The 11,934-nt window shown below is 35.2% G+C and overlaps 1 protein-coding gene across 2 annotated transcripts in view; it reads left to right on the forward strand.

Moving 5' to 3' along the window:
- ALDH1A2 (aldehyde dehydrogenase 1 family member A2) overlaps nucleotides 1–11,934 on the forward strand; it is an 88,471-nt gene that overhangs the window by 50,212 nt on the left and 26,325 nt on the right. For both annotated transcript variants that reach the window (XM_039865481.1, XM_039865482.1), the window contains exons 6-8: nucleotides 2,216–2,277; nucleotides 4,223–4,351; nucleotides 4,471–4,584. In XM_039865481.1, coding sequence (XP_039721415.1) covers nucleotides 2,216–2,277; nucleotides 4,223–4,351; nucleotides 4,471–4,584 — 305 coding nt within the window. The remainder of the gene's footprint in view (nucleotides 1–2,215; nucleotides 2,278–4,222; nucleotides 4,352–4,470; nucleotides 4,585–11,934) is intronic.

Here is an 11,934-nt window from a genome sequence, read left to right on the forward strand (position 1 = left end):
CAATGTGAAACATTAAAAGTATTAATATAAAAAAAACAAACAAACCACCTTTCTGGAGGTTTATAAATTGAATAAGGGTAGTAATTTGGACTATTGTAAAGAATGATTTCTATGAAAATCTTAAGTTGTCTGCATACAAAACTAAAATACTTAATTTGATTTTTAAAACATTATTCAGACTTCTTACAGCCATCCTGTGGACAGTTTCCACATATTGTCTGTTTTTTTTTGTTGTTGTAATGGTGATATAGTCTACAATCATTTCCTTCCTACATTTGCTGAATGCTGCCTACTTCCCAATTTCTTCCATTTAAAGAAATACACATAAAACAAAATTAGGAGACAAGCAGCAGATTAGGGAAAAACTTTGTTTATACTCATAACAAAGGCCTAATTTCCTTAATATACATAGAGTTCTTTGAGTGACTAAAATGATGAATAACCCAATAGAAAAATGGCAAAGGATATAAACCTGAGGAAAAGGAAATTGGCCAGTAAACATAAAAAGATATTCAACCCATATATCATTAAACACAAATCAAAAAGAATTGCCGTTTTCCACCTGTCAGGTTGACTGAAATTAAAATGTTTGAAAAATCCCAGTGTTTAAGGGTAGGAAAAAATACCATGTTGTTGGAATTATGAATTGTGTAACTTTTCTGAAGGGTGATTTGGCAAGATTTCTCAAAATGCGAAATGCACATATGCTTAGACCATGAAATTCCACAGATATGCCAAGATATATAAAATGATAACTGTTTACAGCATTATTTATAATAGCCTAAACTGAAAGCAATCTCTGTGTCCCTCAGGATAGTTTACAAGTAGTACCATTATTTATTGAGCCAGTGCAATAACATTCAGCAGCCAAATATGTTAGCTTTATATGAAAAAGAAAAATTGGAAAAATATTGAAGACTGTGAATAATGTGATGCCATTTGTATTTTAAAAAATGGTAGGGGGGGAATAAAAGGATGCTACATATACTTGTATGAAAAAAAATTCTTTGAAAAGATACACCAGCAACAGATAGCTGTTAATTCTGGGAAGAAGTCCAGTAGAGACAGTGAGAGAGGGAGGGAGGGCGAGAAGGAAGGAGGGAGGAAGACCTTTAATTATTTTAAAATATATAATTTTGAATTTAATTCAAATGATTCTGTGCAATGAATATTAGTGATTCAGATGTGTTGAGAGACAATGATAAACAATCACATCATTTCTCTTCCCCAGCCCACACACTCCTCTTGTCCCCACCTTCATCCCTATCTGTAATAGTAACACTTTTCATCAGTATCAACTGAGGGCCTTCACTTTCCCAGGGGGATAGCTTTTGAGAGAGAAGACAAACATCAGGGCTGGCAACTGAGGGAAAAACAAAGACTTTGCCCAGTACCAGAAATGAAAAGACATACGCTAAAAACCAGTCATTCTTTGGTTATTTCACTTAGCCATTTAAAAGAATTCCGATAAACGTAATGGCATTTTCCTGAAGAAGAATTGGTTTGGATTTCTGGGGTGCTTATTTCAATTTCCTTTTGCTCTTATAAGGAAAACAAAGTTCTTAAATCATCCCTATTTCCATGGCTAGTTTGAGGGCAGAGGCTTTGGTTTATTGATGGAACATTCTTTAAGTGGACTTTTTTTTTGCCTTCTTGAAATAGACCTACATATTCCTGCATTCACCCAGTGCCCAGGAAGTGCATTTTGATGCCTGGATTGAATAATGAATAGATTTTACTTTTACTCCTCACTTTTTCCAGTAGCCTAGCATTTCAAATTTACCCAATAGCATTATACTTCGTTTTTAAGAAATACTTTATAAAGTTATTTAAAATTTGAGATACCTCAGTTTTTAAATTGAATAACTGTTCTACATATAAGTATCTTTTTAGTATTTAATATAAAATTTCATATTCGATATTTTCCAGTTTCCAGCTCTCCCAGCCCCCTCCCTGCCCTTCCCCAGGACTGCTTCTAGTGCCATCAGCTTGTCCTGCATTTTGCCTTCGAGGTCAGCACTCTGCTTGGGTGTCTGAGAGCCATATCTGGAGATACCTTATGTCAAGTGCTAGGTCTACCAGCTTCCATACATGGTTGAGGAGGATATTTTCTCAACTTTATTTATAGTTTTTTTTTCCTTCACCCAAATTCTCCCTCTGCATTTTTTTCTTGTAATCTGAATTCTGTGGTAGTGACCATGCTCATTTCCTTCAGATGGAGACTATTTTACCTTTACAAGACACGAGCCCATCGGAGTGTGTGGACAGATCATCCCAGTGAGTATATCTCCTTGCGCCTTGTAATTTATTTTCACTTGAACCAGTTCTCTTAAAGATACATAAAACATGGACCTCAGCGATGTGTGTTTTCCATTACTGGGGGAAAAAAACTGAGCTCATGTTGTTGACATATCTTTAACAGCCTCCCTGCAAATGCTTATTTGAACAGGTTAATAGGGTTTCAGCTCCGTTACCAGGAGTTGAGTTCTCAAGTCATGGAATTCTCATGATTAAAATAAGCAAAGCCAACCCCAGTGTATTAATAACCTGCCCCTTGGTTATGGATGTCCATTTGGCTTATGGAAAATTAATGCTTTGTTATATTTGCTTGTTTATTTTTTAAAACTGTGACTCACCATCTTTCCAGGCATATTGTTTTATATGGTCTTTTAATCCCCATTCTTTCCCACTGTTTCTTTTCATAAGAATCGAAGATAGAAGACTCTACAGAAGACACAGCAGTACAATTAACGTCACGGTCATAATTGAAACCATGCTAGGCTGTTGTGTGTCTTGTAAAGGGAAATAGATGCAGTGCTTTGTGTTTGGATTGAAACATTAAACATTGTCTTTTTTCTCTCTCTCTCCCATACACAGCCTTGGCACCATACATCGAAACTTGCAACAATACTAGCTAATAGTTCTGGCAAGGATTTCAGGGGAGGTTCAAACTAAACTCTTACACTATAGTCAAGAAGTTTCTCTTTTCAAAACACAAGAGACTAAATCAAGATAATCTTTGGCTTTGGGGGCAAAGCTTTTTGAGCGGTATTAATGTTTTTTTTTTTTTTTACAAACTCCTGGTTACTGTGAAATTTATTAGAGAATGAAAACGAAAAATGAGAGTTTTGGTTTAAGTTCTGTTCCTAAACTACCCAGGGAAAGAAATCCCACTTGGATCAGAGCAAGGTGAGGTCTGTCACCTTAACTGCAGGAACTCAAACCTGCTCTTCTTGCCCTTCCCAGACTTTCAGAGCTGCAGCTTTCACTGACAGGACAAGAGCTGCTTGTCAGCCAGCTCCAGCTCAATTACAGCAACCAAGATTTATATACTGTAGATGGAATTAAAACATCACTGTGGACTCCCAAGTTTATAAACAACTAAGGGGAAAAGAAATTGGGTGTTTGGTGAAGGCAAGACACTTGTATATTTTTGCAAGCTTGCCAGGGCCAGTGAGAATCTTTCAAGGATGGCAGCTGAGATGCTTCAGGCAGAAACACATTGTGGTCAGGGGCTGAAGCCAGGGGACCAGGATTTCTGTTTTCTTTCTTAATGAAATTATCAACAACACCTGATAGTGCTGAGCCTCATGCCTGAGCATATGACAATACAAGACAAACTAAAATTATTGCATACTAATAATTTATTAATTAATAATAAATAAAGATATACTTTACAATAATAAATAAAAGCATATCTTAATTTTTTTGCAATCATGTGTTTTGCGACAATACACATATGTAAAGAAGAGGTGCTACCTTGAAATGTGCATTGACTTAAATGTAATTCACAGCTGGGACTTTCTCTTCTCGTTCTTCCACACTGAAGAGTTTTCATACCAGTCTGACATTTCTGTGTAAAAATCACAAATGCAAGAAAAAGTTCTCATACACAAGAACTTACTGGAACCAAAGTTTAGTTTTAAAAACATGTAGAATAACAACAATGAAAAACCAAAACAAAACAAGGGAAAAAACAAAGATTCCCTTTACACCATGAGATTTCTTTTGGTGGGTACTTGGAATACAGTAATTTGGATTGTCAAGGTCAGTCCTACTGTATTCGTAATGAAGTAATTAAAAAAAATCCAAACATCTACACTTTGTGGTGAGACAAGATTTATGTTGAGGACTAGTCTGAGAAATCTGAGAAGTCACAGCTTGAAAACAAAGTTGTGGAGGAATATTTTTCATCTATCAACCTTGAGTTTTTTCCTTTCAGTGGAACTTCCCCCTGCTGATGTTTGCCTGGAAAATTGCTCCAGCTCTGTGCTGTGGTAATACAGTAGTTATTAAACCAGCAGAGCAGACACCGCTCAGCGCGCTCTACATGGGAGCCCTCATCAAGGAGGTAAGAGAAACCGCCTTTAGGAGTGTCCCCTACTTCCCATACAGTTGGGGCCTACTGGAGCATATCTGATTTAATGTACTTCATCACAGCCCACGTTTCCTTCAATTTTGTTTTGTTAGGCTGGCTTTCCACCAGGAGTCATCAATATTTTGCCAGGATTTGGGCCGACGGCTGGGGCAGCAATAGCTTCTCATATTGGCATAGACAAGATTGCATTCACAGGGTCTACTGAGGTAGGTATCTGGGAAACCATGGGTTGAGGATCAGTCCTGCAAATGAGTAGAAGGTTTAAAAGAAAACTGAAAATGTTACACAGAGAGGCTGGACACCAAAGGGCGGTGAGCACCCAAACCCTCAGAGGGCAGCGTCGGTCGTGTAGCTGGAAGACGGACGAATGTCGAAGTATAGGCGCACATTTGATGCCACAGATCTCTGAGCACTTTTGTGATTGCCATCTGTGTAAAACCTGACCCAGACAAACAAACAAAACCCTATTACCTTTTGAAATAAAAAGAACACGTATCAGAAGCAAACACAAACAAAAAACCATTCCAGAAGAGATTGCCCCAATGGATGGGGTTCTGATGACTTTCTTGAGTCAAGAACAATAATAGCGGAAGCATTATTGTTTATAAATTAATCTCTGGTAGAGATTAAAATAGAAACACAACTCTCTCCTCTCATTATTTCACCAGATCCTGTTGGTGCAGTTGGCAATTAACAGGTCCATGAGTTATAAGGGATGATACAGAGCAGAGATCAGCAGACTTTTCCTGTAAAAGGCCAGATAGTAAACGACATAGACTTTGTAGGCAATACAGTCTCTGCTGCAGCTGCTCGTCTATGCCCTTGTAGTGTGAAGTAGCCATAGGTAATATACAAGTTTATGGCTGCAGGCCCATAATCTTTATTTACAGATATTAAAATTTGAATTTCATATAATTTTTACACATCACAAAATATTAATCTTCTTTTGATTTTTTTCCCCTCAACCATTTAAAAACACAAAAACTGTTCTTAGCTCTTCAGCTATACTAAATAAAATAGGCAGCAGGCCACATTTGGCCCATAGGCCATAGTTTATTGATTCCTGATAAAGAGTCAAAAGTCTGCTTAGAGAGGTTTTTAACGAATGCTACTCCAAAATGTCTTGGATTCAGGTAACAGAGATGATAAAAAAGAGAATCTGGTTTACTTTATCAAGTAGAACTTCACAGATGACATTGCTATTAAACAAAAGATGTTTGCAGATCTAGGACAGTGCTACCTAATAGAAATAGAATGAGAGCAACCTTCGACATTTAAAATTTGCTATTAGCCACATTAAATTTTTTAAAAGTTAGTTAATTTCATAATTTTATTTAATCTGACATTTCCAAAATATTTTAACTTATGACCAATATAAAAATATTACCACAGTATTTTGCATTCTTTTCTCCAAAATGAAGTCTTTGAAATTAGGTATATATTTTACATTTACAGCACATCTCAGTTCAGACTAGTGCCTGGTCAAGTGCTCTGTAGCCACGTGTGGCTAATAACTACTGTATTGAACAGCACGGGTCTAAGGACTTGATTACATCACCTGATACAGTTAATGATACTTGGTTAAACTGACTCATCTTTAAAAATTTCATTAGAGATTAATATACCTGAGTGTTAATTTATAGTTACAGATTACAGTTTTATGTTTGTCAAGAGTTAATCTTGTTTGTTTCCAAACCTTTTATTCTAGTTGTACTTGTTACAGTAATTTTGAAATTTCAATGATATCTATAAACCAAAATGTAAGTGTAAAATAATTTATTGTTCTTACTTAAACTAAGTCTAATTCTTTGAAAGGATTTGCTAAGGACTAGATGCTAAGGGAAACTGGAATCATCTAGGAGTGGGCAAGACAATTGTAAAAGATTGGAGGGAAAATATAAATCTAGCTAGAGTGTGCGCTTGGATTGTTTTGCAAATGTTTTAAAGTCCTCACTCCACTTTGAAGAAACTGAAACCAGAAATCTTAAAAAATATTTTAAGGATATGTTTTAATCAGAAAGGATAGGTGGACCCATAATTAAAGAAAAGTCCTTGGTCCTATATCCAAAGACTGGAGCATGAATGTACATAATTTTTAAACTAAAATAAAGTACTTAAAGTATCTTTCCCTGCTTTAACCTTTTTATCGTTAATCAACCAGTGGTCCATTGGACTTTTAATTGGCGTTGTTACCTGTCAATATTAGATTGAGAGTAAGTGCTTTCTCTACATGATTGACTCTTCATCTAGGAACATGGTCTAAATCTCTCATTTGTCCTGTAATGTTCATCACTGATGTCATCATATAGCTATTAGGATTTCTAAGCATTTAACTTTTTCTTCCAAAGATATTTTGGTCTAAAAACTGAGTGCTCTTTTTAAAAATTCACAGTGTCACATATTGGAAACTTAATTCAATGGATGACCTAATCTTTCAGGCCAGACAAGAAGTGGCATAGTGAATCAGTAAGATGATTATGCTCATTTCCAGGCTGCTTGGGTTCAAATCTTTGTTTTGCCATTTAAGACTTTCTTTTTAACTTCTAAAAAGACTTTATTGAAGTATAATTTACATACAATAAAATGCACTTATTTAAGTATCAAATGTATACACTCATGTAAACATCATCCAAATCAAGATACAGAATTTTTCCGTACTTTAAAAAGGTTTCTCATGTCTCTTTGTGACTAAAACCGCATTTCCAGACAAACATTGATACTTTTAATTAATTTTGCCGATTCTAGAATTCATATAAATGAAATAATACCGTATGTATTCTTGTGTGTCCATTTTTTGGGTTGGTGTTCAATATTTAATTAATTATTGATATGGTTGCATTTAAATCACCCATCTTGGTTTTTGTTTTCTACTTGTCCCATCTGGTGTTTTTTTCCTTTTCCCCTCTTTTTCTGCCTTCTTTTGGAGGAATCAAGAACTCCATTTTATCTTTTATTTTGGATTATTAGCTATACCTCTTTTTAAAGTGGTTGCTTTAGTAATTATAACCCGCATCTTAATCACAGTCTACTATTACATATGTTGTGTCCTTTATATATAATATAACAACAGAATTCTTCCATTTCTCATCTTATTCTTAATGCTATTGTTTTCCTATGATATACTACTACATATGTTATGTACCCCACAGTACATTTCTACTCTTTTTGTTCAACCAGCTTTTTGAAAATTTTTAAAAATGAAAAAAAATTGTTTGACATTTACTCACATACTTGACATCTCTGGCCTTCCTTTTTTTTTTTCTTTTCCTTATATCATTTTCCTTCTGCGTAAAGATCTTTAGCATTTTTTATAGTGCAGGTCTGCTAGTGATGAATTCTCTCAGCTTTTGTTTATCTGAAAATGTCTTTATCTAATTTTCATTTTTTATTACTGTCTTTTTTCTGAATATAAAATTCTGATTAGACATTTTTAATTTTATTTTACTTTCAACATTAAATATGTCATTGGTTTTTTATCTACTTGTACTGTTTCTAATGAGAAGTTAGCAGTCATTCTTACTTTGTTTTACTATACATAATGTTTTTTCTCTGGTTGCTTTTAAGATACTCTTTTTACTGGTTTTCAACAATTTGATTATGATGTGTTTCTGTGGTTTTTTGGTTTTGCCCCAATCGAGGTTCATTGAAAATTCAAGGATCTATGAGTTTATAGCTTTCATCAGATTTGGAAAACTTTGACCATTATTTTCTTCAAATACATACATGTGTGTGTATATGTATTTGCTTTTTTCATGTCTGTTACTTTTTGAAAGGATGCTGAACATTGTGACCATTACTGAACATTTGGATTTTGTTATTCTTTAAAGTAGTGTACTTTTTTTTTCTGACAGGTGGTTAAGTCACTTACAGTACATCTTGACCTTTTTGACATTTAATTTTAAGCTTTATTAGGACTAGTTTATCATCTACTGAGATACTAAAATTTACTCAGATTACTAAGTTGAGATCCTTCTGGAGTTTCTACTGAGTGCACCCAGTGTTCAACAAGGTCTTTTCCGCTCTGATTGGTCAGAACCCAAGTGTCTGTCTGCCAGCCTGTACAAGCTCTGGGAATTATTCAGCATACAGATTACCTGGTCTTTGTTCTTAATCTAGTCTCATAGAGCCTCGCCCCGTTTATTCCCAGCTTAGCAGTCAGCCAAAGACTCATGGGGGCTTCCTTGGAATTTTCTGGACCTCGTTCTCTTCCTCTGGTACTCAGCCCATCACATTTTAGCCCCCTCAGCCTCTGAAAACTCTGATCTGTTTCATCAATTCAGTAACACTGCCATGTTCTACTTTGGTCTCCCCATCCCATGCTGCAGTCTACAGTCTTTTGGCAGAAAGGTCTTCTCTTGTCTGTTTCTCTTATATCTAGAATCACAGTCCCATACTGTCTGATATACAGTTTGAAGAAAGAAATTTCATGTACTTGTCTAGTTGTTTACAGTGTCAGGGGAAGACCAATGCCAGTTACTCCATTATGACCAGAAGCAGAAACCCCTATTGTATCATTTTATTAATTTTGATATTTTTCTTTGATTTCTTTCTCTAGGTTTCAGGCAGATTACTTATCCTCATAGTGTATCATTGCCTCATACTCGATATATTATAGTCAATGAGGTTACAAGTTTACTTACTTCAGTAGATATAATTAAAGCCTTAATACAAATCTAAAGACATTTGGATTCAGAAAGAAAAGTCTCTGGTTTACTTAGTATAGAATATTTAAAAAGGACTTTAGTACAATAAATAACATTTTAAATCTCTTTGGGTGAGCTGATTTGCTTCTCAGTTTCAGTGTTGATTTTTTTAGCTTTAGTTTCAGAAGATGAAAATTTCTGGTCATATATATAGATTTGGCAATGGGGAGGATAGCATTCTTTTTAAAGTCTATCTCATAGGCTTCTCTTTACTACCTCAAGTAGTATCTGATGTGTAGTCAACAAGCATTATAAATATTTGTTAGCAACACCAAGGAGGAAAGACTTTGAAAAATAAATGCTTAATCTCAGAGCTAGAAGGTGATATGTCAAATGGAGCACTGTTCTTCTTTAAAAAGCCACCAAAAGCTTAGAGTTTGATCTTCTTTACTATGTATTTATACTATTATGGACTAGTCACTTAATTCTGTACAAAACTGGCTTAATAATTGTAAGCACACATATTTCTCAGGGTTGTGAGAATTAAATGTATTATAAATTGTAAGCAATAAGCAAATGTTAGTTTGCAATATGACATCAGCATCCCAGGAAGGGGGAGGTTTCTGGGAGTTGGATGGTCTGTCAAGACTTGAAGAGAAAGTGGGATTTGATATAGGTCTTATAGGATATGGATAAGTGGGGAGCAGTATTAGTAAACAACTAGAGTCTGCAGAGTATAGAAAGTCTCAGTGGAGTAGAATGGGGCTCGGGAAGGGATTGGGGAGAAAAGTTGAGAGGCAGATGAACTTGAAAATAAGATTATGCAAATCAAACCTTTGGGAAAATTAGTTTAAAAAGTTGAGGCCAAAGTATAGAAGACCTTCCAGACAAAGACATCACATGAGAACTATACACCAATGTCTTTCATAAATTATAAACACAAAAACACTAGCAAGCAGAATCTAGTGACGTATAAAAAGGATTATACATCCTGACCAAGTGAGATTTATCCCTTGCAACATTAGTTTAACGCCCAGAAATCAATGTAATAATACTTCATATTGATAAAATAAAGGACAAAACCACACAATCATTTCCACGCACACACACAAAAAGCATTTGACAAAATCTTAATGCCACATAGAGACTTGTACAAAGATGTTATTTGTAATTGCCAAAAAGTAGAAATAATCCATATGTCCATGTCCATCAAATGACAGTTGATAAACAGATTGTGGTATATCTACATCCATACAGATGGGATCTTATTCAGCCATAAAAATGGAATGAAGTACTATGCTATAACATAGATGAACCTTAAAAACATTATGCTAAATGAAAGAAACCAGTTATAAAAGGCCACATATTGTATGCTCCTATTTATATGAAATGTCCAGAATCAGTAGATTAGTGGTTGCCCAGGGCTGGAAAAAGGGGAAAGAGGGAAATGACTGCTGATGGATATGGTGTTTATTTTTCGAGTGATGAAATGTTCTGGAGGTAGATAGCAGTAATCTTGTGATGGTTGTACAACGCTGAATATACAACCATTGAATTGTATACTTCAAAAGATGGCTTTTCTGGTATATGAGTTACATCTCAATAAAGCTGGTTAAATAGATAATTTTTAAAATGCATTTGAGGCTTTAAATTGTGATTATTAATAGCCAGCATCGATTGAGCGCTTACTGTGTGCCAAGTACCTGTTAAGTGCTTTGCATATATCATCTCACTACATCTACATAGGTGTGCAGCATGTTTCTGGGAGAAGTTAAATAACCTGTCCATGGCCACATGCTAGTAAGTTGTAGGTCTGAGAATCATCCAGAGCCTGTACTCCAAATCATAGTGCTATACTGCCTCTCTGGCTAAGGGACTGTTCACCATTCCATAGGTGGAGGGAGCCGTTAAAAATCAGGAATGGCATATCAAAGGGGGTACGTAGGAAGCATACTCTCTCAGTGGAACATATTTTGTTCAAAGCATGGTCAAAAGTAATTCCGAGAGGTCGTAGACACTGTTCTAACTCAAATATTATCCCTTTTCTTCTAAAATTTACTTTAAAATTGTAATGGTTAGCCTTTTTATATCTCATTTGATACATTATGCTTCCATCTGACAGTCTCTGATATAGGACCTAGAAATTATAAACCCAGTCTATCTCAAGTCCATTCCACAAACATTTATTGAGCACCTATTAAATGTCAGGTACTATGCTGGACCTTAGATAACTTGTGCAATTCAGTTTAAGACAGGTGATAATCTGTGAATATGAAGCTACTGTAATGTGGTGTGTATGGGAGCGTGGAGGAAGAGAAGGATAATTCTGCACCATTTTACTTAAAAATTTCCTGGTTTTGAAGATAGTTTCTAAAATCAAGGCTAGAACTAAAATTCTCTTGTTCAACATGGTTTTCAAATGTATCTGTGCATTAAGGAGCAATAGTGTTAGTTGAAGATATTTAAATTTAAATGAAAAGCTACTTCATGCAAACATAACAATATTTTAAAAAAAGATAATTCTACATCTTAATTTCACAGTTATTAATATTCACAGCTGGGAAAATGCAGGTCAATCTTTCTTTTCCTTTTGGAGAAAATGAAATTGTAGAGATGTGGGAACCAGAGTACGAAAAGAATTTGAAGGAACCTCAGCTGGGGGACCCTCGGAAGTAGTTTGTTGCTTGATATTGGCAGATAATCAGCAAATTCTGGTACCATTCTATTCTCAGAATAATTTCCCAGGCCTAATATTGAATGATATTTGAAGGACCAGCACTTTCAAAAACCTCAATTGGAATGTAAAATGAAAGATTAGATTCCACTGTTGCCTCTCAATAGTAAATGCAGTGTTCATTTTTTGACATTTCGGGCATCTCTTTTCGTTCTTTCTTTCTTTCTTTCTTTCTTTCT

This window comes from Pteropus medius, unplaced genomic scaffold, assembly GCF_902729225.1.
Source record: "Pteropus medius unplaced genomic scaffold, Ma_sr-lr_union100, whole genome shotgun sequence".
NCBI lineage: Eukaryota > Metazoa > Chordata > Mammalia > Chiroptera > Pteropodidae > Pteropus > Pteropus medius.